The 27368-nt window shown below is 46.5% G+C and overlaps 2 protein-coding genes across 5 annotated transcripts in view; both read right to left on the reverse strand.

The window, feature by feature from the left end:
* Positions 1-20666, reverse strand: part of GARNL3 (GTPase activating Rap/RanGAP domain like 3) — a 172226-nt gene extending 151560 nt beyond the window's left edge. Inside the window, exons 1-2 of the mRNA XM_025360304.1 lie at positions 20510-20666; positions 2252-2422 (exon numbers count right to left, since the gene is read on the reverse strand). Coding sequence (XP_025216089.1) covers positions 2252-2422; positions 20510-20601 — 263 coding nt within the window. The 5' untranslated portion in view covers positions 20602-20666. The remainder of the gene's footprint in view (positions 1-2251; positions 2423-20509) is intronic.
* Positions 20667-22764: 2098 nt separating this feature from the next.
* RALGPS1 (Ral GEF with PH domain and SH3 binding motif 1) overlaps positions 22765-27368 on the reverse strand; it is a 305937-nt gene continuing 301333 nt past the window's right edge. For all 4 annotated transcript variants that reach the window (XM_025359233.1, XM_025359236.1, XM_025359232.1 and 1 more), the window contains one exon: positions 22765-27206. In XM_025359233.1, coding sequence (XP_025215018.1) covers positions 27177-27206 — 30 coding nt within the window. In that variant the 3' untranslated portion in view covers positions 22765-27176. The remainder of the gene's footprint in view (positions 27207-27368) is intronic.

The raw sequence follows: 27368 nt of genomic DNA on the forward strand, positions 1-27368 counted from the left end.
CTCCTTCCTAAGGACGGAGATGTGCACACTACCTGGTCCTACCCGGCAGCAGCCGCAGTCCCGCAGCCCCCACCACCAAGCGCGTGGCACCTTTGCTGTCCCTCCGGCCGCCAATCACCATGGCTCGGTCCCACCCCTAATCGGATTCACCAATAGAGCCGGAAGGCGGACCCTCGGGATGCTTCCGCTGTGCTCATAGGCTCTCCAGTGCTCCTGCCCGCCCCTGTTACAAGTCATCCGCGCGGTGCACTGTGGCCCTTGCAGTCTGGAAAGGGGGCAGCGCGGGCAAGCTCCACTGCGGGGACAAGCTCCATTGCGGAGACAAGCTCCACTGCGGGGACTTTAACTCTTGCCCCGAGCTGCAGCGCTGAGGGTCCTGGGGTTACCTCCAAACCCCCCAGACACAAATTCCTTCTCCTAATTAGTGATAAAGAGGGAAGACGGGCTACCCACCCGCCCCACCTTTGGAGCTGATGCCCTGGGTTCCCTCCCTTCCTCTGCAGTGCGCTGGGGCCACTAAGGACCCGCGAGACTACCGGGTCCATCTTGCTCAGATAATTCAGTATCGCCTGAAATTTGAAATTACCATTTCAGATCAAGGAGACATTCAATTATCTTATTCACCTGAGAGGCAGTTTCTGGAAGGTGTGGAAGCTCTGAAAAGCCAACAGTGACTCCTGGCTTCGCTAGTTTCCCTTAAGAATCCACCACAGAACTGACCATCACGATTTTATCTAAACAATGTGACCCGTTTACATTCCAAACTGCATCACTTCTTCAGTGCATGATGTCAATGGTGCCCATTGCTTGGCATATAAAGTGCTTCATAATTATTTTGTGTTCACTTATTTGTGGTTACATTTCTTAAAAGCAGCGTTTCTTAACGTCTACTACACGTGAGAATCACCTGGGGAGCTTTGTAAAAATGCGAGTTCTTGTGTCCCACCCTAGACCTCAGAATTTTGGAGGGGCAGGGGGGACTTCCATGTTTTTAAAGCTACCCTGGGTAATTTTCACATGCAAGCCCGGGTTAAGAACTACTGGTTTACTGTCTATCAACACAGCCTCATGCATGTGAGCCTTTGCTTTGTGGCATCCTCGGTTTAAAGAAGTCTTCTTCCCTCTCTCTTGCCTGATCAGTGCTCATTCTACAAGGCCAAGTTCAACTGTTACCCCTTCTCTTCCCTGTCCTCCAGCAGGTGATGGTTTCCTTTAGTACGTTATTCACGCTGCTTCTCCAGCATCACTGTCATGACCTGGTGACTTGTCTGTCTCCCTGGTTAAGTAGGGAGTTCCTTGAGGGCAGACAAAGTATCTTCCTTCATCCACTTCAGATCCACTAAATCAGAATCTCAAGGGGCAGGTCTCAGGCATAAATGATTTTTAAAGTCCCATTGGTGATTCTGATCCATGTCCCTATCTAGGAACTCGCTTCACAAAAGCACTGGGTACAGTAAGTAAGCATACAAATATTTGTTGCATTGAACTGATGAAGCATCTCATTTGTTTTGAAGTCAATCATGTTGTTGCATCTGGCTGCCTTTGATTCCCCCTGGAAAGCTAAGCACCCCTCTCTTGTAGTATCATCTTTATTCATTTACTTATTCATTTATCCAAGTATTATCATACACCATAACAAAGGCCTGGGGATTCAGGAGTAAATATTAAAAAAATATAAATATAAATATATATATATGTATATATAAACACAGTTACCACCGTATAGGCCTTAGAGTCTACTGATGTATTGTCTATTCTAGTTATTAAAATTTATTTTGTATTACATTGGGATGTTTTTGCTTCCATATACTATTTATATTCAAAGGTAGGTAAAATGTCTTATTCTCTAGTATCTCCAGTAGGTTGCTGTCACGTAGAAGGCATCCTGTAAATGTTTATTGAATCAAGGCAGCACATTTCATAGAACTTATTACAATTTGTTAGTATTTATTTGTGTGATTATTTGACTAATGGCTATCTGTCCCATACGCTGCAAGCCCACTGATGACAAGAACTGAATCTATTTTGCTCATAATGTCTGACACAGGACCTGGATGGAGTAGGTGCTCAATGAATATTACTAAATACACAAATAAGAACAGAAATGCAGTCTCCCAACCAAACATTCACTCCTCTCTCCCTCCCCACTCTCCCCTCAAAAGTAAAAAGTCTATTCTTTCTAACATTAAGGGATTTCAAGCTGTAGTGAACATAAGCCCAAACTGAGATGATGCTTCTTTTACTTACTTACAGGTTGACCTGGGACTCTAGTTCAGGGTCTTTCGTTGGCCATGTCTGAAGGGGCTGAATGCCGAAGGAGAGAGACGACTTTGCTTTCCATAGAATGGTTTGTGCCATCTGACTCCCACAGGGCCCCTTCATTAACGGGTCCATCAGTGGGCTTGGAGGCTGGGCTGCTGTCCTGAAGCAGAAGAGTTAGGAAAGGCACTGAGACGGAGAAGAACGGCAGGCCAATCCCTGGCCTGCTTTACCCTCCTCCCGAAGGGCCGCCCCACTGGTAAGCAAGGAGGAGGGCGACACTGAAGCACCCTCAAGACCCAGGGGCCTCATCAAGACCGCATGTGACCTTACTGCATCAAGGAAGGCATTGGGTCATGGAACCATCCAAGTCCTGTTACATCCCTCAGCAATCAGTTAAGTCAGTGGAGTGTAAAGTAAAAGGAGGCCCAGTGAGCATTTGAATAATCACAGACTGTTTAGAGAAAGGCAGTATGAATTGGTAAGGGAAGCTATGTCTAGAATGCTTTTGGAGAATCACTAGTGGTAGGACCTCGTGGCCATCACTGGGGTAGTCCAGGAGCACTTGGTTTATCTCCTAATTGAAAAATCCAAGAAAAGCCATAAAAAGGGCCTAGACTGGCAACAACACTGGAGACAAGGACCAAAGCCCACCATTCAAGAGTAATAGCATATAGTATATATAAGCAGTAAATGCTTGCTGAATTAATAAATGGCTTGTTCATAGGAACAAACTGAGAAATGCATTCCTGAGATGTGCGTGCTCCTTTCTCTGACGATGCATCAAGGAAGGTGGAAAAGGCAGTTGTGGGATGATGGGGCTACTCTATTAGGAAATGTAGGCATCACACTCTTTCTGACTGGAATTATTTTCTGAGCCAATTAGCAGGGCTCTTCACTCATCTATACCTCACCTGACAGACAAACAAGCCAGAAAAATCCAATTACTTGGAAATGGAAAAATAAAAAGCAATCTTATATAATACCTTGGTCAAGGGGACTGTTTATAATGTCTTTTTAAGAAAGATGTGACATCTCTGGATCTCTGGCTGGAGTCCTGAGGGAAGGAAAGAGGCAGGGAGGGAGGGAGGGAAAGGAAGGAAGGAAGGAAGGGAGGGAGGGAGGGAGGAAAAAAAAATGGCCTAATGGCTCAGAAAGGTTTTACGCATGAGAAGGGAGTGCTGTGAGGCTGGAGACCAAGAAGAGCCACCCCACACAAGTTGGGGCTTTGGAATCAGACAGGCACTGGCCACTCTGACAGTTCTATAGTGGTGCCAATTAGACCCAAGGCTGCAGGCATATTAAAAAACAAACAACAACAAAACAGGCCGGTCATGGTGGCTCACACCTGTAATCCTAGCTATCTGGGAGGCTGAGGCAAAGGAATCACTTGAACCCGGGAGGGAGAGGTTGCAGTGAGCTGAGATCGCGCCACTGCACTCCAGCCTGGGTGACAGAGTGAGACTGTCTCAAACAAAACAAAACAAAACAAACAACCCAAAAAAGTCACTCTAATGACCTGTGCCTAATGCAGGAAGGGCTCAAGACTCACATAACCTCCTATCTATCCCCTTTGTCTTCTCTCTTGCCAGGTCTCTCTGGTATTCCTCTTATAAATGATGACCTGGCTTCCCCCATCGCCTTTCCTGGGCCCAGGAGGCCACATGCTGCATACCTGACCCAGACTTCTAGGTAATCACCGTAGGCTGGCTTCAGGCCACTTATCTTGGCAGCAACTAGACATCAAAGGCTCAAGTCACCCACTTATGACAAAGCACAAGAAACCAGGGTTCTGTTATGTTATCAGTTGTTCTTTACCTAAAGGAACCCCGAGTCTTCTAAAACCCAGTGTCACTAGAGTTTACAGCTACCTTAGTGATATACCAACAAATAAATAACAAATCAGGGCTTCGGGATGACAGACATTTTCTTTTTTCTTTCTTTTGAACCTTCCAGATTTATTTCAGTTACAAAGATAACACTTGTATGCAAAAGATTTATTAAGCAGTGCCCGCAAAAGGTACCGTTAAGGGAGTGGAGGAAGCAGGACAGGGAACGAGAAGAAACCCAGTGAGACTTCAGTTTCAGGCAGAACCCTGTGGAGGAGCAGCTTCCATGTGACTGATGCTGTCTGACTGGGTAGCCACTAGCCACTACTGAGCAACTGAAATGGGGGCATCCCAAGTGAAGTGTGTTACACACTGGGTTTTGAAGACTTAGTACAAATAAAAATGAATTTAAAATATCTCATTAATTTTTCACACTGATTACATGTTGAATGATATAAATACATTGTTAGAATGATTTTTTTTAAGTAAAAAAAATTTTTTTTGAGACAGGGTCTCACTCTGCCACCCAGGGTGGAGTGCAGTGGCATGATCAAAATTCACTATAGCTTTGACTTCCCAGGCTCAGGAGATACTCCTGCCTCAACCTCCCAAGTAGCTGGGACCACAGGTGTGCACCATCACATCTGGCTAATTTTTTAAAACATTATTTGTATAGACATGGGTCTCCCTATGTTGCCCACAGTGGTCTGAAACTCCTCAGCTCAAGTGATCCTCCCACCCAAAGTGTTGGGATTACAAGCACGAGCGCCATGCCTAGCCCCTTATTAGAATGAATTTTTATGTGGCTACTAGAAAATGTAAAATCACATACGTAGCTTGCTTTATATTTTGGACACTGATGCTCAAGGTAACTGACATCTCAGAGTTGTCCCCATCTGAGACAAGGGGCGAGGCTTCCATTTCCTGCAGCCTCAGTCACTGGCTGAGGGCCGCAGGGTGGGAGGGAGGATGGGGTGATGTAAAGGCCCAAGTGAATCCTTCAAGCTGTCTACACATGTGGGATGCAGGGGTGCAAAGGCAGTTCACCTGCGAGCACCATTGTGAGTGCTGGAGGTCCATGGAACTCAGGATGGGAAAAAGAGCACAGATCTGTGCAGTAAAGGGACCTGAGGGCATCTAAGGGGACTGACTGACGAGGTCCATGACACCTCCCACCCCACTCCCTTTCCTCTTCAGTATCTCCCTACCACTTCAGTAGTTTGGCTTCCTACCACTCTTTTCTCTATCTGCAAACTTTTATGCAATATATATGTTTGGACTATACAATGTTCCGTGACTTGCTTTTCTTTCTAAACTAGAGGTCTTATACATCTTTCTACATCAGTAAATATACACGCATCCTTAATTTGGAATATTACAGAAAGAGACATCCTTACACATTGTTTACATTCTTTTAGCTTTTTAATCTTTAAATACTAAGATGATTTAATTATCTTACCATGTTCTTTTCTAGCCCTTTAATCTTTAAGATTTTATTAAAAATTTAAAAGCCTAGCTCTTTTAAACCTCTTCTCTCATTTAATTTTATATTTTTGCCATACTTTACTCTTAGAGTTCTTTTTTTGCACTTTCATCTAATTCTCTGACTTCTGAAACTGTTCAGATTTTGTCTCATCACTGTTATTTTTAATCCATTTACTCATTTCTTTTATCTTTTCTTGTCCTAACTTTCTAATTTTAAAAAATATGTTCCTCTTAACCTTCTGACATATTTTACCTTTATCTTCTCACTATTTAAAATATATAGCAGTTGAAGAACTTCTTGGAAAGAAGTGGAGTACCATTTGCATAATAACTCCTTGGCACTCTTGGAAAAAAGCAAAAAATAGCTCAATATATAAAGACAACTTATTGAAACAAGAGAGTGGCCAAACTCCATGCTAGAACTCTGAGATCTGCTACATATGATTAAGTGTAGACAAACTGAAAGAGATCACTGAGAGCCTGTACTTCTCCTGTAATGTGAGGGAAATGACCTGGTGTGTCCTGAAGTCCTGGCCAGGCTTGATTTGGAGGGGTGAGGACTGGCAGCAAGGGTGGGATGGGCAGAGGGTTTCCTCTTCTTTTTGTTTTTTTCACTGGCCCAGCTTTCTAATGAGAAAGGGTGATCTTCTGAGGACAGGCTGAAGAAGAGAAGGATAAGTATGTCTTAGGAGCCACTTAGATCTCTTGAAAGATATTAACGAAAAATACACATGAACCTGCCCAAAGAAAGGCCACAGGTCAGAGGAAATCACACTGACTCACCCAGACCCTCTGTAGAGGCAAGACCCTCTTTGGGGGAAAGGTTGGAAATTCAAGGGAAGCCCTGCCAGGGGGGTCAGATACAGCACAGGAACAGGGAATTGGGTGGACTGATGGGAAAATGTGGGACTGGTAAGAAGAGATGGCACATTCCTACTGCCTCTGTACCCTGCCTGCTTCCTGAGGCCAGACCTCAAGCTCAGGTTCTAAAAGAGAGGATGCAACCATTGCTCCGATAGAGTGGGAGGCAGTTGAGGTGGTTCCATGCACATTATTAGTGGGTGCACGACCCAGGAGAGCTGCTTCTAGTCAAAGATGAACATGCAAGACTACCGAGCACAGGACCTATGAGAAACGGCAGCACTGGGCAGATGCGGAGTACAGATCAGGAGGTTTCCACAGGGAGCAGATGAAAAATAAGACACCAAGAGAACACAGCTTCTCTCAAAATGTCAAATATTGCAATAGGCAGTTTTCACAAGGCTCTAGGATAAATATCCCAGAATAAGGTAGGGAAAAGGATGATTCAGTGTGGAGGTGCTTTCTAGGGGCAGTGGACCTGTAGGAGAGGACATGGGGGTATCCCTGAGCAGCTCTCCTATGGAAAGTGTTTTTCTATGTATGTGGTTTCCTATTTGATAGAGGACAGCCCTGAGAAGCAGACAGTTTACAGTTTTCCTCTCCTATCTGTGACTCCCAAGCCCTAGGTGTGCCTTGAGTCTTAGTATTGTGAGTCCAAAGGGATGGGGGCAGAGAGAAACACAGCCTATTTCACAGTTAGGCCTCTCCTGAAGGACACAAAGAAGTAACAGCAGTCTAGAGAACTTGTCTGGGAGCTCCAGATTCGGCCCCTCTAGCTGTGGCAGCCACAGCCAAGCCTGATGAGGCCTAATTTATGAAGTCTCAAAGAGACCACACTTTGGGAGGCTGAGGTGGGCGGATCACGAGGTCAGGAGTTCGAGACCAGCCTGGTCAACACGGCGAAACCCCGCCTCTACTAAAGATACAAAAAATTAGCCAGGCATGGTGGCATGAGCCTGTAATCCCAGCTACTCGGGAGGCTGAGGCAGGAGAATCACTTCCTGGGAGGCAGAAGTTGCAGTGAGCTGAGATGACACCATTAAGCAATCTAGCCTGGGTGACAGGGTGAGACTCCATCCTCAAAAAAAAAAAAAAAAAAAAGACCATGGAAGAACATAACTATGCCCAAGAGGCATCTCAAATGCTAGTAGGGAGACCCCCTGAATGCAGCACAACAGCAAAAAGGACAAGATCTCAGTTTTGGCTCCTTCAACTTGGCAGCCACTTCACCACCCTGATCACTGACCTTCAGCCATATCCCACAGGGAACATGGGAAGCTTCAGGGAGCTACACCTACTCAATTGCACCCTTAGTCTTAAACACGCCTTGTTCTGACTGTTCACTGAAAACTCCCTTGACCCAGGCATAAATCATCATTCTTGCAGGTCTTCAAACCAATATCAGCTTTTGAGGTTGGAGTGATGCAGCCACCAAGTAAGCAGCAACCCCTGCAGAGCTGGTGCAATGGGAGGCTACAGTGAGCAGTTGGCTGTCAGTGGACGAATCAGGAGTGGACACCAGATTCTCTGTCGCCAAATCTAAACTGGCCCCCTCCCACACACACTCGTTATATGCTATAACCTCCTACTCCATAGCCCTCATCACTGTCGGAAGTCATCCCAGTTACGCATTTGTTTACTGGGACATGGTCTTCTCCCTCCACTAGAATGTCAGCTCCATGAGGGGGCAGGAACCTCATCTGTTTTGTTCACGGTGTATCCCAAGCACTTAGCGCATAGCGGTCTCCACAAATAGCTGCTGAATGAATACATGACTATGTGAATGCCAAAAGCATTAGAAAGATATTCATCTGGCATAGGGAGAACATGTCAGGTTGATCTGGCCTTTCTTGAATGAGGTCACTGCTGGCTTCAGTCAGGCGGATAGGAAACCTGCTCCACTGCTTTACCAGTCTCTGACAGGCAGCTGCTTTGCGAGGACTGTGACAAGTACACAGGAGCAAAGACAATCCATCTGCAAAACATCAGCCTGGGCTTGATCTATGGAACTGACACTGGGGAATACTTAGTGGCTGGCAGTGCTTCTAGAGACACTTTTTTTCTGGTCATAAAATGCAAGATAGATATTTATGTCCTTACTTCTATTTGTGCTGAAACTATGCAATCACTGACACTTATGGTTGGAAAGTCTACCTCAAGCAGCCAGATGAGGCTGGATTGCCCATTTTTACCTCTTCACCCAATAAGGTGGTTCCTACATGGGCGTGCCAGCTACGCAACAGCACACCCATGTACAGGGAACTTTTGGCTAGTGTGTGACCAACTTTCCATCAATATGTCTCATTTATTTTTGTTATGATTGGAGAAAAATACTGTCTGTGGCACATTCTGTGGAATGACTTGCTCAATACCCACTTCAGTCCCCTTCCATTGTGCAAAAGTTGGAAAGCTAAAACTTAAATGTCCTCAACTCCTTTGCAGTTAGAGTTCTGGATGTGATTTAGATTCCACAAGTCAGATGCACTCATGAGAGACTCTGACTTGGAACTGAGTCCATGGTGCAAAGGAGAGGATAAAAGCATCGTTTTGGTTTTGCAGACAGTGACAGGGGTATCATGGTTCTAGAGTCAGCAGCTTCTTGATTCTCCAGCTTTCTGAAGTAGCAGTGGTGGCTCTGGGGATCCAGGCAGAGTCGGCAGCAAGGGTCTGTAGTTAAGTCAGGGTGCCAGGAGCTCCTTGCTTCTTGATTGATCAGCTTCTTGACATGATGTGGCAGCTTCCTTTCCTGAAGACAGCAGAGCAGAGTGGTCCTGGGAGCTCAGACTGCAGTCGGCTCTCCAGCCGTTCCAACAAACTTGTACACTCTTCATTCCCTGGATCAGTACAACAGCCCTTTCCGCTTATATTGGGTAGAGTGGATTCTGTTGTCTGCAACAGATTACTGACTGATATGCCTTTTATAGTGTCTGTCAGATTGGACTGTGAGCTTACCAGTTTAAATGACCCTGTGCAGACTGTAGAGTAGGGCACAAATTTCTTCTTCTGGAGGAAGCAATGAATAACTTCCAGTGGGCAACAAAAAGAGACTGCATATTTTTACTGAAATATGTAGGAATGTTGTCTTTTAGAACAAAAGAGAGCCTGCTCAAAGCAAAGAAGTGTTGAGGAGCAACCAAAAGAATAGCACACTAGGGTCGTGTGGAGGCTCACACCTGTAATCCCAGCACTTTGGGAGGCTGAAGCAGGGTGAACTGAGGCCAGGAGTTCGAGACCACCAAGGGCAACATAGTGAGACCTTGTCTACAAAAAATTTAGTCCTAGTTACTCAGGAGGCTGAGGTGGGAGAATCAGGTGAGAGTATCACTTGAGCCCAGAAGTTCGAAGTTACAGGAGCTATGATCACGCCACTGTGCTCCAGACTGTCTGGTCTAGAGACAATAGATCTAGACACCCTGTTTCTAACAGCACACTAATTGAGGATACTTCTGAGGCCACTGTTACACTGAAGTGTGATTGTGCTATCACTGTTGCTCACCTGCTTAGCATTGTTTCGAGTCTTTTCAAGTTTGTTACCAAAAATTATATTCATAAGTGTGCAGAAAACATAAAATAGTTGAGAAATACTAGTCTAACTTATAGATGCTTTGACATTTCTGATAATAACATTTTTTACTGCGCCTTATAGTAAGCCATCCTAGCTTGGGGGCAGAACTAACTGCAGAAATGTACTTTCAGGTACTGAGTCCACCCAGTTTTAATATACCTTATACCCACTGTGATTTCAGGTCTAGCCAAGGGCTATGCTGAGTGGGCCTAATGTCTTTGTAAATGAAACCCTGTCAACTGTGGTAAGGCAGCTGTCATATCCTCCATGAATTTCCTTTTTCATGTAAAATGCTATTCTCCCATATTGATTTTTTCCCTTTTTGGATCACTTCCATCAGATGTAAACATCATTATAAAACAAGAGCTAAAAAACCCAAACAAAAACAAATTTTCAACTCACACTCCCTCCACCTGTGCAAAGAGTTGACTATATGCGTTGTTTCCAATCATCTCCTCTCATTATCTCTTGAAGCCAGTCCAGTGAGATTTTCACCCTCACTGTTCCAAAGAAACAGTTTGGTCAAAGGCTACCAATGGACCAATGATGCTAAACCCAGTGGTCAACTCTTAGTTCTTCATTTTGTTTGACCTATCGACATATGACACAGAAAATCATTCCCTCTGCTTTTCTTAAAAAACAAAACAAAACTATGAGAATCTTATTTCCCCCAAATAAAAAATGTCAATCACATTATGTATCCATGACACAATGGTTTCACATTCAGGTCTCAAGTCTACATTTCACTTGGGATTTATATGAACAGCTAATCAAAGTCTACCAAATCACAGGTTACCTTTCCTGACTAATAAAGTTTCTGTAGTGATTCTCTTTCCTAACATCTCCTGATATCCCTTTTTTCCACAAAATGTTTATGTTTCCCTATTTCACTGTGACTCACAGTCACATTAAAGAACAAAGCTAAACAAAACAAAAACTTTGGTGCATTCTTTCAAACATTTCCTACCTGAAGATCGATATCTGCTCTGTCCTAAGGCAGCCACCAACCACAGGTGGCTATTCAGCACTTAAAATATAGCTAGCCTGAAGTGAGATGTACTGTAAGTATAAAATGCATACTAGATTTTGAAGACAGTATGGGAAAAAAGGAAACTTTCTCAATAATTTGGCCACTAGAAAATTTTAAATTACATATGCAATTCTGTACCCTGGCTATTGCCAGAAGCTGCTTGTTTCTCTACATTTAACACATATGTATATGCTAGGTATCTTTCCAAGTAGAAATACAAATTCACAGCAATCTTTCCAACAGATGATTCATATTATATTGATATACTTCTGATGGACTTAAAACTTTTATAAGTGCTATGGTCTAATGTCTGTGTCTCTCCAAAATTCCTATGTTGAAACTTAATCCCCAATGTGATAGTATTAAGAGGTGGGCCTTTGGGAGGCGATTAGGACATGAGGGCTCAGCTCTCATGAATGTGTCCTTTGTGACCGTATAGCCGAATCCCAAGAGCTTATTCACCCCTTCTACCACATGAGGACACAAAAGGCGCTGTAACAGGCCCTCACCAGACACCAGATCTGCCGGCACCTGGATCTTGGACTTTATAGCCTCCAGAAGTGTGCACAATACATTTCTGTTGTTTATAAAGTACTCAGTGTAAAGGATTTTGTTTTAGCAGCCCAGATGGACTAGGGCAACAAGCAATCCTACAGTGAATATCCTTCTTTGTAAATCTCTTTGGGCAGTCACACCTCATTGCTAACTCATACTTGCTTACTGTCCTCTAAGATCCTAGCTCTAGAGACAACCAGATGTGGGGTTTCTATTTTCCCACATCTCTACACTCTCTGCCTCTGTATATCTCTGCATGCTGCTGTAGAATTTCTCCTCCCAGAAAACCAGCCGTGAGTCTCACTGCAAAGGACAAATCTTTTATAATTTTCCTACAGCACTGTTTGTCAGACTTCATCTCTCTTAAGATCTTTAACTCTGGAAACCAGACAACCAAGCATAATCTCTCATATTAACATTCTAAAGCAAAACTAATTTGACTATTGTCTTCCTCCAAAAAGGAAGCTGGTTTGCATTAATTTAAAATCTTAGTGAATAATAAAAGTTGTTTTTTCTCTGCTCTTAGAAGAACAGACATAATATGAAAATTAATTTTCTTCTGCTGGCCCTAAAAGCCCATTATGTCAGCCCAATACAAGACAGCTTTTAATAGTCTTTCCCAAGAAGACTGCTGTTTTTCCAAAAGAAAACTGACAGCAGCAGATTTATTTGTGATTAAATACTTAAGAGCCTGATACAAACAAAAAGAGTAATAACGTAACACAGAGGAATGAAGACTGTGAAAAAAGCTCACATTAAAATATCTGTTCACAAAACTACCTGAAAAAAAGAAAGTCTGGAAAACTACAAGAAAAACAAACTCTAAGAGTCCCAAGAAACATAAGGAAGAAGAAAAGGAGGCACCCCAATGCATAATGGATAACTGCTCTTTTCTGAACTTATCTTGGCCTGGAAAGCAATATTCAGGAACAAGAAAGCATTTGTCTTGGCACCGAATCTGTTCTCACAAGGCGTGGGTTCTATGCATTACTAATAAGGAAACCACCATGTACAGAGCAATATTTGGGAAAGTAGAAAATGTTTTCCATTTGTAATTCAAAATCATCTGTCTATGGTAGGGCTGTGCACCCACAGTGGCTAAATTTAGCAAGCATAATTTAACCACGTAACTAAGGCGGTCTTTTACAACAAAAACTAAAAAAAATACAGAAACCCCAATTCTGTGACCCTGGGTGGCATCTGGGTATCCATATTTTGGAAAAGCATCCCAGATATAATGACTTTTTTTCTTCCAACCCAATATCCATTCTCTTCTTCTGGTAATAGCACTGTGGTTTTCCTTTGAGAAATCACTACCTCTTGGTCTCTGTGAATGGAAGATTTCAGCACGTGATCAGGCCCAGCCAATGAGCATGTTTCACCCCCTTCCAGCCAAAGCAATTGGTTCAAGGATGACAGTGGAACCCAAGAGAGCCAATGAATGTCAACTCAGGGACATATGCTAGAATTATTACTGTTATTGTTATTTTAAGAGACAGGGTTTCACTCTGTCACCCAGGCTGGAGTGCAGTGGCATGATCCTGGCTCACTGTAGCCTCAAGCTCCTACTCTAATGATCCTCTCATCTCAGGCCCCTGAGTAGCTGGGACCACAGGCATGCAACACCATGCCCAACTAATTTTTATTTTATTTTTTATTTTCTTTTGAGACAAGGTCTTGCTCTGTCACCCAGGCCAGAGTGCAGTGGTACATCATGACTCAGTGAAACCTCGACCTCCTGGACTCAAAAATTTTGGGATTACAGGCACAAGCCACCATGCCAAGTCATGTGCTAGAATTATTGAGAAAGCAGCCCTATATTTCTGCTGGGATCCTACATTGAAAGTAAATCTGGAGTGTTAACTTTCTTTGACTCGATGAGGAAAGGCCTTGAGAATAAAGTCAACCCAGAAGATGAAGACTACTAATGTCATTATTTAAGCACCTGGAGCCATCTTTTCCCAATGCTTGGTGTCTACCCCAGCATTTTGCAATTGCGGGAACCAATAACTCTCCTTTGCTTGTCATTCATAGCTTTTGACAATATTAAGAAAAAATTTAACTACTGGTAAGGCACTGATATCAGCCAATTAGGAAAGATGCTAATGCAGGCTGGGCATGATGCTTCATGCCTGTAATCCCAGTGCTTGGAGAAGCCAAGGCGGAAGGATCACTCGAGCCTAGGAGTCCAAGGCCAGCCTGGGCAATATAGGAAGACCTCATCTCTACAAAAAAATGTAAAAATCAGCCAGGAGTAGTTGTGCATACCTGTAGTCCTAGCTACTCAGGAGGCCAAGGCAGGAGGATCAGTGAGCCCAGGAGTTCAAGGCTGCAGTGAGCTATGATCATGCCACTGTACTCCAGCCTGGGCAACAGAGTGAGACTCTGTCTCTTAAAAAGACAAAAAGAAAGGATGTTGATGCATTACTACTCCTGCTTCAGTAGCTGAAGGAGAAGGGTTCAATGGTGATTACAACTGGATTAAGAGCCACCTGATGTTTGAGGCTACACCTGAAATCAGCCTACGAACATTGGTACTGCAAGTGGCCATGAGAGCATCATGAGTGATGGGTGGCAAGAATAATGAGGCAAGCTTTGATTTCACTCTCAGGGAAAGATAATGCAGCTGCTCAATACTAAAAAGGCTTGCTTTACGAAGTAGTGGGCTCCTGGACCTTAGATGTGAGAAAGGGAAGCTGGATGATCAACTACAAAGGTTGTTGCAGGAAAGTTCTGGTATTACTCAGAGGGTTGGTTTTCAAAGTACTGTATGCCCCTGAGCCAGCAGTATGGCATTACTTATGAGCTTGTTAAAAACACAGATTTATGGAACCCACTGATGACCTTGTGAATCAGAACCTCTGGGGGTGGGGCCCAGACAACTGTGTTTTAAGAAGCCCTCCTCCTATGTATGCTCTGTTTGAGAACTGTATTAGCAATCTGACTCAGTTTTGTCAGCCCCATTCCACAGATTCTGACTAAGTAGATTTGGGGTGAGGCTTGAGAATTTGTATTTCTAACAAGTTCTTAGAGAATGCTGATGCTGCTGGTCCAGGGACTACACTTTGTCTGAGCAGCTGACCTAGGTGATGTCTAAAGTTCCATTCAAAGTTGAGATTCTTTGATCTTCAGGATTTACCTCACAAATTCAATCCTACTAATATATAACCCTGTTAGTGTGGTGGCTCATATGTGATTCGACCTCCATGAAATATTATAGCCAAAATGACTCAGCTCAGCAATAGAAAATAATTGAAAATAACTGGTTCATCAATTACTTGATCAGCACAAAGGGCAAAAGATAACAGATATATCTTAAAATATTGTTTGCCTGTGTTAGCCTCCCTCACACAAAGTAGGTTTTCCTGTATGTTTCACATCTAAACACCCCTAAAAGTTCTGTTCAGCCAATCCTAGCCGTTTCCCTAGGTACCTATTGTCCTTCTCCTCACCCACTCTCTTCCTAAATCCGCAGCTCAAAAATGCAACAAAGCAAAGCAGAACCTTGTTCTGAGGGCAGGGGAGGAGGAAAAACTGAATAGGCAAAGCTGAAGTTTCAATCAGGCAAGGGGAGGAAAAGGTTGAGAAGAATTTTTATGTAAATTTTTTTTTTCCTTTTTTTCAGACGGAGTTTCACTCTTGTTGCCCAGGCTGCAGTGCAATGGCATGATCTTGGCTCACCGTAACCTCTGCCTCCTGGGTTCATGCGATTCTCCTGCTTCAGCCTCCCGCGTAGCTGGGATTACAGGCATGCGCCACTATGCTTGGCTAATTTTGTATTTTTAGTAGAGATGAGGGTTCTCCATGTTGGTCAGGCTAGTCTCGAACTCCTGACCTCAGGTGATCTGCCTATCTCGGCCTCCCAAAGTGCTGGGATTACAGGCATGAGCCACCAAATCCGGCTGAATGTCATTTTTGTCCAGAGCACTTACCATTTACTAAAGCTTTGTGCCAGGTACTGTTTTTATCACTTTGCATAAATTAGTTCATTTAAAGCTGACAGCAATACTTTGAGGCAGGTCATTTTATAAAGGAGTTAACCAAGGCTCAGAGGGGTTATACAACTTGTCCAAGTTCACATGTGGTGAGTGAAAAGACAGAAGCTTGAACCCAAGTCTTTCTCACTCCAAAGCCCTTGTTCTTTAACACTATCTGATGTGCCTTCCTACAAAATGATGGCAAACACATCTAGGGCAAGTGGTTTAAAAGCATAACTGTCTTATTCTACTGCCTCCAGGTTTCCCCGCTAGTCTCTCACTGCCCCTGCCTGGAGGCCTAATGCCTGGGCGCCCAAAGCCTGGGCTATTCCCTTTGCCTTTACATTCATCAGTTTGCCGTGTCTTCAGGCTAGTTAGTTACCAGAGCTGACATCAGATATTTAGCCAACAGAGTTGCCAAAGTGAAAATAAGGCCTTTCTTCTCCTGATGCCAACAAGATGCTTAGGTAAATATGGCTAAACCAGATTCTCAAAGGCCCTAAACAAGAGGCATTTAAACTGCCAGGTGTGGTGACTCCAGCCTGTAACCCAGCACTTTGGGAAGCCGAGGCAGGAGGACAGCTTGAGGCCAGGATTTTGAGATATCAGCCTGGGAAACAAAGTGAGATCAAGTCCCTACACAAAATTTTAAAAATTAGCTGGGCATGGTGGTGCTCACCTGTAGTCTCAGCTACTCGGGAGGCTGGGGTTGGAGAATTGCTTGAGTCCAGGAGTTCAAGGATGCAGTGAGCTTTGATTGTGCCACTGTGCTCCAGCCTGGGCAAGAGAGTTAGACCTTGTCTCAAAAACAAATGAATAAATAAAATTGATATAAAAGGAAATGAGAAGGAATTATGGACTCTGGGTAAGGGAGGCTAATCTGGTAACAGGCCCACAATTGAGGCAGACACTGTCGCCTCTGAAGAACCTGCAGAACTTTCTGAATATCCACAGGCCCAGTGCCACCCTGGACTTTCTGAATCAAAAGGCCTGGAGCAGGGGTACCCATATGCACCTGTATGGCTAAGACGGTCCACAGGTGATTCTGATGCACAGCCAACGTTGTGAGGTAATTTGGATTAATGAATTAAGGAGGTAGTTTTTCGAAGCAACAAAAATAAGGGGAGGAGATATAGATGAACATTTATCTGTTTTAAATTAAGGAATTCACTTTTACTTAAGCATAAACAGGGTCAGGCACAGTAATTACAGACTCACGCCTGTAATCCCAGCACTTTGGGAGGCCCAGGTGGGTGGATCACTTGAGGTCAGGAGTTTGAGACCAGCCTGGCCATCGTGGTGAAACTTCGTCTCCACTAAAAAATATGAAAGCCAAGTGTGGTGGCGTGTGCCTGTAATCCCAGCTACTCAAGGCTGAGGCAGAAGAATTGTTTCAACTTGGGAGATGGAGGTTGCAGTGAGCCGAGATTGAGCCACTGTACTCCAGCCTGGGTGACAGAGTGAGACTCTGCCTCAAAACAAAACAAAACAAAACAAAAACCAACAACAACAAACAACAAAAAAGCATAAACAGGAGGAAGATCTGACTAAATTTTAAAACAACCACCACAATTTAAAAAGCTTTATCAGAAACATAAAGAAAATAAAAAGGCAAATAATAAACTGGAAAAAATATTTGCTATATATTTGACCCAAACAATTAATTTTCTTAATAAATAAATAAAAAGTGCTTCAATTCAATAAGGAAAGCATAAGCATTCCAAAGGAAAACGGACAAAGTGTATGCATCTATATTTCATAAAAATCAGTATAAATCATGGATAAATATAAGGAAAAGTTTCACCTCACTATGAAACAAAGAAATTCAAATTAAAACAAGGTACCACTTTGGCAAATATTTATAAATGATAATGCCTAGTACTGAGAGTGGGGAAAACAGGCACACCCATATGCCCCTGGGAGACTATAAATTGGTACAACTCTCTGGTGCGCAATTTAGTATTATGCTTCAAAAGGCTTTAAAATGTTCATTTTCTTTAAAATGCTTTAAAACGTTTCTTTAAAAGGCTTTAAAATGTTCAATAACTCCCATCACTTCTATAAATTTATGATGACGTCTTTACAAAAGTTGACCTCTTCATAGCTAAACAAATGCACATGGATTTACAGCATCTTTCGTAAGAGTGAAAAACTGTAAGTAAACTACATGTGTCCAGTAAATAAATGGTAACATATCCATATGACAGAACACCAGGCAGCAATTTAAAATAGATTTCAGAAAAGTTTAAGGATGTGTGGAAATCCTTACACGATATTAAGTGGAAAAGCAAGTTAAAATATTAATATAAATATACACACACATAGTTAAGAAAAAAGGCTAGTTAACACCTGGTGGTACTATGGGTAAATACAAATTTAATTATCCTCTTTATATTTTTCTTGATTTTTCAGATTTCTTCTCACAAACACAAATTAGTTTTTTTTTTATTTTATTGAGATAGGGTCTTGCTGTGTTGCCCAGGCTGGGGTGTAGTGGTGCAATCACAGCTCACTGTAACCTCAAACTCCTGGGCTCAAGTGATCCTCCTGACTCAGCCTCTGGAGTAGCTGAGACTACAGGCATGTGCCACCACGCCTAATTTCTTTTAATTTTTGTAGAGATGGGGTTTTGCTATGTAGCCCAGGCTAGTCTTGAACTCCTGAGGTCAAGGATCCAAGCGATCCTCTTGCCTCAGCCTCCCAATGCACTGCGTATAGGTGTGAGCCACTATGCCCAGCCACAAATTAGTTTGTTGTTTTTCCATCTCACTCTGTCCCCCAGGCTGGAGTGCAGTGGCGCAATCTTAGCTCACTGTAACCTCTGCCTCGTGGGTTCAAGGGACTCTCCTACCTCAGCCTCCCCAGTAGCTGGGATTACAGGCGCCCACCACCACACCCGGCTAATTTTTGTATTTTTAGTAGAGATGGGGTCTCACCATGTTAGTCATGCTGGTTTCAAACTCCTGACCTCAAATGATCCATCCGCCTCGGCCTCCCAAAGTACTGGGATTATAGGCGTGAGCCACTGCACCTGGCCTGCAAGTTAATTTTATAGTCAGAAAAAATGATAATCATTTTTATCCTGCAGCTAATAAGATAATGTCATGGAGTACCATATCGAGAATAAGAAAACTCTGGAGGCCAGGAAATCATTAGTCTTTCAGGTGTAAGGTTATGAAGACAAAGGAGAGGGTAATAAAAGTGGGAATTCAAAGGAAAACATTTTCTAAACTGGCACTGCCCAATATGCTAGACTTTAGTACTAGGCGGTTATTTATATTAGTTAAAGCTAAATAAAATGTAAAATTCAGTTCCTTAGTTCAACTAGCCACATTACAAGTGCTCCATGGCCACAGGTGGCTAGAGGCTACCATAACAGACAGCATGGATTATAGGTTTCCATCACTGCGGAAGATTCCATGGGACAGCGCTGTTCCATGTATTCCACTTCAGGTCTGAGGGATCCAGCTTCCGGCTTGTCTCTTCAGCCTCATCCCTTGGTTCAGTTTCTCACATCCTTCATGCTCCAGCAACAAGCATGTAAGCACCATGAGGACAGAGATCATATCTGTCTGGTTCTCCAAGTCTAGTGGGGGAGACATACTACCTGGGTAACTACACACAATGTTATGCGGACTTGAAAACAGGTGCACAGATTATTAACACAGCAAAGAGCTCAATCTGGGGTTCAAGGAAGACTTCCGAAGGAGAAGGTGTGGGCGTACACAGAGAGGAAAGGAAAGAAAATTCTAGTGGAGAAAAGAGTGTGATATGAATAAGGAACCAGATGAGAAAGAGTGCATGCAGCACAAGGGAGGAAGCACCAGCGGGTCAGACACTGACTCATACAACACACAGTTGATGTCCCATGGGCCAGGCCTGAGCCAGCTCTGGGCACCCAGCAGTGACCAGGACAGCTCTGTTCCCTGCCCCCGCAATGCTTATATGCCAGGCTCACCAGTACTGCTGGAGCGCCAAGGGTGAGGCAGGGAATGCCAACAACTGAGGATGGATGCTTTAAGGCCAAGTCAAGGGCCCCGCACCTCATCTTAAGCATCCTGGTTAGTTTGCTTTTTATCCTAGCAATGAAACCCTCTTATTGGCCTCAGTGCGGGTCGGAGTCCACATCCCTCTCTCTCTCTGTCCCCCACTCTGGTCCCTACCACTGCTGTGGGCAATGGGGAGCTCCTCAAGGGGTGTTGGCCGCGAAGGGCACAGTCACAGCTTTAGGGAGACCCCTCCCGCGGCCGGCTGGGGTGTGGATTTCAGAGGCGTCAGAACAGAGACGGGAAGTGTGGCTGAGAGGACGCTGGAGTCATCTCCAAGACCTGAGAAAATGGTAGGGCCAACTTGAGCGACGTCGAAGCAGGAGAATCCGTTCCAAATTCAGGGAATGCCAGGGAAGCTGAGGGAGGGCATGCGCCCGGGCGGCGGTCGTCCCGTGAGAGGCCCCGAGGGAAGAGCAGCCGAGGGGCGCCGGCAGCCCGGGCAGAGGCCGGCGTCGCGAGGGAGAGGGGCGCGGGGGCCGCAGGCGCCAGGGCGAGCCGGGGCGCGGAGGCAGCAGGTGTGCGGCTGCCGGGGCACGCGGGGCGCCGGAAGGAAGCCTCCAGTGGACAGAGGGGTGAGCTCCCGACCTTGCCCTTGAGCGTTTACCGGAGGTGGGCAGGGCACGTTCTCCTCAGCCCATGCCCCGCCGAAGCAGCGGGCGTGCGGGACCTGCCACCGGACCGACGCTTCTGGACGCCCGACACCCGTTCCCTCACCTCCCGCGCGACGGCCCGGCCCCTCCCACAGTCCACGGCCGCTCAGCCCGGGCTCCGCGCCGGGTCTCCTCAGAGCCTCCGCCGACCCTTCCCACGCCGCGGCCTCGCCCCGCTGTCCCTTCACATCGCCATCCCCCCACGTGGCCAGCGCCCCGCCCGGCCGCACCCCTCCCAGGTCGCAGTACCTTGGGCTCTCGAAGCTGCACCCCCTGCGCCGCAGCGCCGCCCTCTTCTGCCGCAGGAGCGCAGCGGCCACCCCGCCGGGCTCCGGCTCCATCGCCCCGGGCGGGGGCCGCGGGCTCGGGCGCACTCGGGTGGGCTCGGGCCTCGGCCGGCCGCTCGGCTCGCACGCCGCAGCCCACGCCCCGCCCCACGCCCCTCGCTGGGCCCAGGCCCCGCCCCGGCCCCGCCCCGAACCACGGCCCAGCCCGCCTCGCGCCTCTTATCCTGGTTCAGGCCCCGCCCAAGCCCCGCCCCGAACCCCAGCCTGCCCGGACCCTCCGCAGGGCCCAAGCCCCGCCCCGCAATCACTCACCCTGGTCCTGGCCCCGCCCCGCGATCGCTCACCCTGGTCCCGGCCCCGCCCCGCACCCGCTCAGCCTGTTACAGGCCCCGCCCCGGCCCCGCTCTCAACTCCTGCTCTGCTCGCCCCGCGCCCTCAGCCCGGAGCAGGCCCCGCCCACGCCCCGCCCACGCCCCGCCCACGCCCCGACCCGCGCTCCGGTAACGCCCCTCCCGCGCCAGCTCCGCCGGGTTCTTGCCGCCGGCTTTCGGCACCTCTGCTGGGCCCACAGGCCCAAAACGCCCATCCTATCCTCGACTGTCCCGTCCACGACTCCAACCCTCCTGCTGCTTGCCCCTCAGCACAGACCCTGGCCCCGCCCACCTACCCCTGCACTCATGTGCTCGCGCAAGGCCCTCGCCCTTACCCCAAACCTCTGCTTTCTCGAGCGTCGTCCCTTGGAGTTCGGCTCCTCATCGCCTCAGCACCTCCTGGCCCTTTCTATTGTAGCTCCGCCCCTAGGGCCCTCCTTTCCCATGTCCCGCCCACAGGTATGGCTCCGCCCCCAGGAGCCCCGCCTTTTCCCTTCGAAGCTCCCACCGACTCGGTTCCCAGACCAGCTCCATCGCCTCCTCAGTTCTGCTCTGACAGGGCCCGCCACAGCCCCGCCCGGCCGCGAGGCCCCGCCCACACTCGGTGGCCCCGCCCAGCCACCCCCCTCCTTCTGCGCCCTCGTCCAGCCTGCCCGCAGGCTCCACGCGGGGTAGATGCCCGCACCCGTGGCTAAAGCGGCGTTTCGCCGTCTGGTCTGCGTTGACTCCGGGATCCTGCCATCTATCCCCCTTGATGGATGGCAGGATCTGGTGGCCGTTTGTGGCGCCTGACGCCGTGAGGCTAAGGGGCTGGAGCTTTGCAGGATACCAGTTGTGGGTTCGAGTCTTGACTGTTAGTTTCTAACTGTGACGACCCCCAACCCCATCCTCACTTCCCTAAGTCAAATGCATTCTTCTCAGGGCCCTTGAACACTGCACTGTGACTGAGGGCAGCGACCCCATCTGGGTAAAGCTGGGGCCACCGTGCCGTCTAAATCAGGAGGAGGAGGTAAACTAGGGCTACCTCGGCAAGCGAGGCCTTGTCCCTTGTCGTAGCTAGGGAGGTGTGGCTATGCTGGCCTGGAACTGGGATGGTGGAGCAGAGCCCGAGGACTGTGCTGGTGTGGGGGAACCTGTGCTTGGGGGACTGGCCACTGCAGCTTTGGAAGGCACTGGCTGGGAAACTGAGGCAGTCCGGGTCAGGGGATCACATCACCCCCTGGTGCACACTTCCTCAATGACTTCCAGGTTTTTTCCTGGTAAGGCCTGAACTTTGTGAGAGAATGAAGCGGCTGCCCAGATAGCACTGAGAGAAAGATGTAGAGGAGGCCTTTTTATTTCTCCTTCCAGCCCCTCTAGAGATGCCTCTGGTCCTCCCCTCAGGTTTCCACGAGATAACCCTTTTAAGACAGCCCTCTTTTTTCTCCAAGCGAGGTATAGTGGAGTTCTGGGCTTTTGCCTAACATCATGAAGTCCTCCCAATATACCTTTTCAGACTTAAAATCCCATTACTCCCGCAAAACCTGTACTCAGTGAGATCGGGTTGCCTTTTTCTCAGCCTCACTCTGCTCCTTCTCATTTCTGTCTCCCTATTGCCCCCACCCTTCATGTGTTCTGCAACCTCTGAACTGAATCTCCAAATACCCACTGCCCTCTAAAGCATCCTACGTCTCCTGCCTCTCTCCCTGGAGTGCCTGTCCCTTCCTGAGGATGCTGCTCCTGCATGGTTTTGATGCTCTGGTTACGTCCTAGCTGAGTTTTGGGCTCCCCATGCCTCCTTTGTGTCTATCTGAAACAGCAACTGTTTGCTAAGTGAATGTGTGTGACTTTAATAAACTGAGCAGTATTCATTGGAAAACACATTTAATTTCAAAGTAAACAAAGATGTTGTACATTAAAGTATTTAATTAGTGAAATAATTATTATCAATGTAACAAGCTGAAAAATACAGCAACTTGATACAAGACTGAGGTAACAAAATACTTCACCAAAAATCTAAAGAACCCCATGGAGGGCTGGTTGATGTTCAGTGGTTACTGCGGGTGAGACAATTCACAAGAATTAGAGAAAGTCCTTACACAACTGCATGCAGGGGTCTGCTGGAAAAAAAGACAGCCCAGGAGAGTGCAACAGATTTAACAGGAAACGAATTAAAATGTAGAAACTGATTTTCAACTTACTTCGAAGAGTACATAAGAAATTGAAAACTACTCTCTATGCAACATTTTGAATGCTAAGTGGAAAACCATGCATTTTGGCACGAAATTTATTAAAGATTATACCATACTAATTAATTACTATTATTTCATTAGTGAATAGTCACAGTCGTTCAGAAATGGATAAAGAGATTAATGGTTATAAAATGGACAGATGATCTCCTGTGTTGCTGCTGTAAGCGGGGTTTTGAGGCTGCCCAGGGGGTGTACACGCTTGTGCAGCATAGGGCTGCAAGGCGGTCTCAAGTCCATGGTACAAGTTCTCAACACCCAAGAAAATGCAGTTCTCGCTCACATTGTAGTTATATTTAACATTGAAATTAAAAACAGAAACCTATGGAGCAAATACTGTGACATTTCAACCCTACTCTCTCATTCCACCTTTGGAATCCTCGGCATGGCCAACTGCAGCTCTGTGCCTGGCTCTTCTGGGCCAACCAGCCTCTAGGATAGTGACTTCATCCTCACTGCAACTGAACTCGCAGATCAAGAGGCTCTTCAGTCTGTTGAGCCTTTTGATGCCTTTCTGGAGCAATCTATGCACAGGATTTATACTCAGGGCTAGGAGAGAGGCAAAGTCTTGCCTAAGGAGATATGTGTGGTGGGGACTACTTGTTTGTTGAGTGGTCAGGTCCATGAGGGCAGGGATCAGATCTGACTTGTTCTTAGCTCAGGCAGCACTTGCTAGTGATGCGAATGAATAAATGAATGAATGGGTGGTTTTGTGCAGAGAATCTGTTATTTCTAAAGGACTAGGAGTTTGTTTTTTAACATGAAACCACTTGATATGTAAAAATGATGTAAAGCTGATTTAAGTCATTTATGGGCTCACAAACCAGAAAGCTGTGTTTTTGGCAATGCTCCCCAGTGGTTACGGACATCAGCAGCGTCGGGGAAGGGCTCTGGGCCCCACCTGAGGAACAGAGCAGATGCTGCCTGCAAGTGGTTTCCTGTTTCATGGAGCATTTCCGCCTGTAAAATGGCATCCGAGAAGGTACACCTCTTGGGGCTTGGGAGGTGGGGGTAAGATGATACTGGCCATCTTGGTAAGAAAAAAAATGCACTATAAATTCAATTGGCAAAAGAGAGTGAGTTTCTTCCTAAACAGAATCTCTTCAAGTATCTACTTCCTCGGGTTCCACAGCCTTATAGGGAGGGAGGGGGCCAAAGTCTCTCACTGGGCACAGTTAGAACAAGATTTCTACTGCTCTCTACCAAATCAATCCTCCATCAATATGTCAGTTGCCAGAATGCACTTGACTGATCTTGAATGACAAAACATGTTCAACTGTCCTAGGGAGAGAAGTGAGTTGTTCTTGGGACCACAATGTTACCAGCTACCAACTCCACAGTTGCAGACAACTTTCTGTAACTTTCATTTTGGGGTGCCATGATCCATTTGCTTAAAAAAATACAGCATATGCATGCACGAAATAATCCCTTCAATGGCTTTATAAACATTTGTGCACTCTGGACAGTACAGGAGCAAAAACTAGAAATGCTTCCCTCCAGGGGGAGGGTCCACCCATGGACTTTCCCACCTTGTGATTGGTGCCTGGCCCTCTCTGTCTCAGGCTCACAGGGTTCAAACCAACACTGGGAAGACAAGCAGCATTCAATGCCTATGTTTGGCCGAGCCCCTGCTTAGAGAGCTGAGTGTCTTCCAGCCTTATCTCCAGGACTCTTCCGGTGTGGTCAAGGCTCTTACTGCTTCTATAAGGCTTTTGCCAACAAAGTCTAAGGTGATTCTTCAAGATTCCGAGCTAAGAATGTTCTTGGGAGAGGACGTGGAAACAAGACTAAATTAGTGAGAAGACTAAACATTTTGAATTGTGATTGTGCTATTTCAAATTAGGCTGAGACATTTGTGAAAGAAAAGACAAACTTATAAGGGATATAAAATTACCTGTTTTTGTGGTGCCTGAAATTCTGAGGTTTTTGGATTGGCATCTATAATACTTCCATGTGTGAAAAACCCGGACAGTTTGCAGAATGGAAAAATCCAAGGAAAATAGGTAGTTGATGTTCCACATCTTGCACTTTCATCCAAACTTACGACTTTGTAGAAGGTAACAGGTAGAATCAGATTGAATGTAAGTTAAAGTGTTAACACTGCATGGTTCTGGTCAGAGGTGTCTGGAGTGTTTGGCATTGTCATTCAGCCTCTAGATGCTGATTCGAATAGTCATCGGGAGAATGAGGGGCAACATCCGCGTGGGTGTGCAAAGCACCCAGTGTCAAGGTTTGATGGCATCAACTTTATCACCTGGAGTTTCTCTTAGCAGGGAAGTATTCTAGTCTTTGCTCAAAAGGAAGATGAATTACTAAGCACAGTAAGGCTCAACCACAAAATGAGGCCCTGGTGACAAGTACTTTCCTCACCAAGTCATTCAGATTTCTAGAGAAGTTGTCATTATTTGGTCAAAATACAGTGGTGGGTCTTTTGGTCGTTTTGAAACTGACCTATTACAGTTTATTGGTGTCGATGTTGTTCTGAAGCACCCAGCCCAGAAACTCTTGAGGGTAGCTTGATGCCCAATCGGTGTGAGCTCTGAAACCATGACAGCTGCAAGGACCCAGAAATTCAGTCTCTTCCGGAAAACTGTTGAACGGTTAACTTCTCAGAGTTAGGATATCCAAATTAAAGGGGAAGCGGGAAGAGAAGATACTGTGATAAAGAGTAATTTATTATTTTGAATAAAAATGTATTTGTGCAAAATAAGTCACTTTAAAATGTGACAAAAGGTGACAGATAAGGACGTGGTTCATGTGAGGAGCTCCTAACTGAATGCAGAGGTTGGACTGTTTACTCCCCAGGGCTTTGCTCTCTTGTCACACGGTCATCAACAATTGTGCCCTTGGACTTGGAAAATGGAAAACTTGCTGGTGACTGCGTTTGGGGCCAAGACTGGGGAAGCTTAAGGTCTCAGGGTCACTCAGCTTCCCTTCATGATCAGGAATCTTGGTGGGCCCCGCCCTGGCAGTGGAGGCAAAGGGGTGAGATGATGGGGGCACAGGCTTCACCCTGCGGGGAGGGAGAGGTTGGTGCCTCCTGGCTCCTGCACAGCTGATCACTATGAGCATGTCGGTTGGAGCTGCAACATCACAACTTCCCATTCTGGCATGGTGGGAGGGGTGAGAAGAGGAGGGCCTCAGGCCCTGTTAGAAATGGGGAAGGGAGGAAGCAAGCAGGCCAGCAGCCCAGTCCACAGTCCTGAAGCCAGGTCCTGTCTCAGAAGGGCTGACAGCAAAGAGGCCTGGAAGGGACCCGGGGCCCCAGGAAGCAGGCCTTCCAGATGAATAGCACCCATAGGAACAGAAAACAAGACACAATTTAAGGCATTGTTTGTTTACAGTAAAAGAATGCGAGGGACCCTTAACACAGGAGGAATCTAGGCTCTCACTCTGACCTTCCTCGGTGGACAGGGCTATAACTTAAGGTTAAAGCAGGGCCTCCAAGCGAATGAAGTGTGTGATGTCACAAGTCTTGTGCCAAAATGCATGTTTCTTGAAGAGTTCACACTCGCTCACACACACACGTACAGCACGCACACGCAGAGGACGCTTCGGGGTTGTACAAAATCTGAGGCAGCCCTGTGGGCGAGCAACCCCATGCACTTGGGGTGTAAAAAGCCTGTTCCACAGCTGTTCCTCCTCTCAGGCCCCTCTCGCAGGTTAGTTAGCGCTGTCCACTCTGTGCAGTAGAAAGCACAGAGAACCCAACGTGGGCCGGGTGCTCTCTAGTCGCAGATGCAGGTGGTGGGCCCAGAGAGGGAGAGCGGGGTGTCCGGTCTGGGGTCTGACCACTGCCCCGAGAGGCGGTGCTGCAGAATGAGTGTCATGAGAGTCGCTGGGGACTGACAGGTGGATCCCGCACTGGTGGAGCCCTCTGGGATGGTGAGGCCACAGGCCGTGTCCCCTGAGTCTGGCTGTTAGTTTCCCAGCACCCTGGCTCACAGCCTGTGCCCAGGACTGCTCTTCACCACCAGGCCCAGCCTGGGTTCCCAGAAGCCTCTGAAGTCACGCCACGTCCTGCAGAGACTTACTCAAATGACATAAGGTTTGCAGGTACCTAGAAGAGAAAGCTCAGTCTCTTGTTAAAGTTTCGACCTCAGAGGACAAGGGGTGGTCCCTAGAGGAAGGGACAGGCCTTTCCCCGTGAGTCTGGGAATGAGCAGGTTGGGTAGGGAGAGGGCATGGCAATAACAATAGCCACCCCATGTGAAGTGGCAGC

This window comes from Theropithecus gelada, chromosome 15 (genome assembly GCF_003255815.1).
Source record: "Theropithecus gelada isolate Dixy chromosome 15, Tgel_1.0, whole genome shotgun sequence".
Taxonomy (NCBI): domain Eukaryota; kingdom Metazoa; phylum Chordata; class Mammalia; order Primates; family Cercopithecidae; genus Theropithecus; species Theropithecus gelada.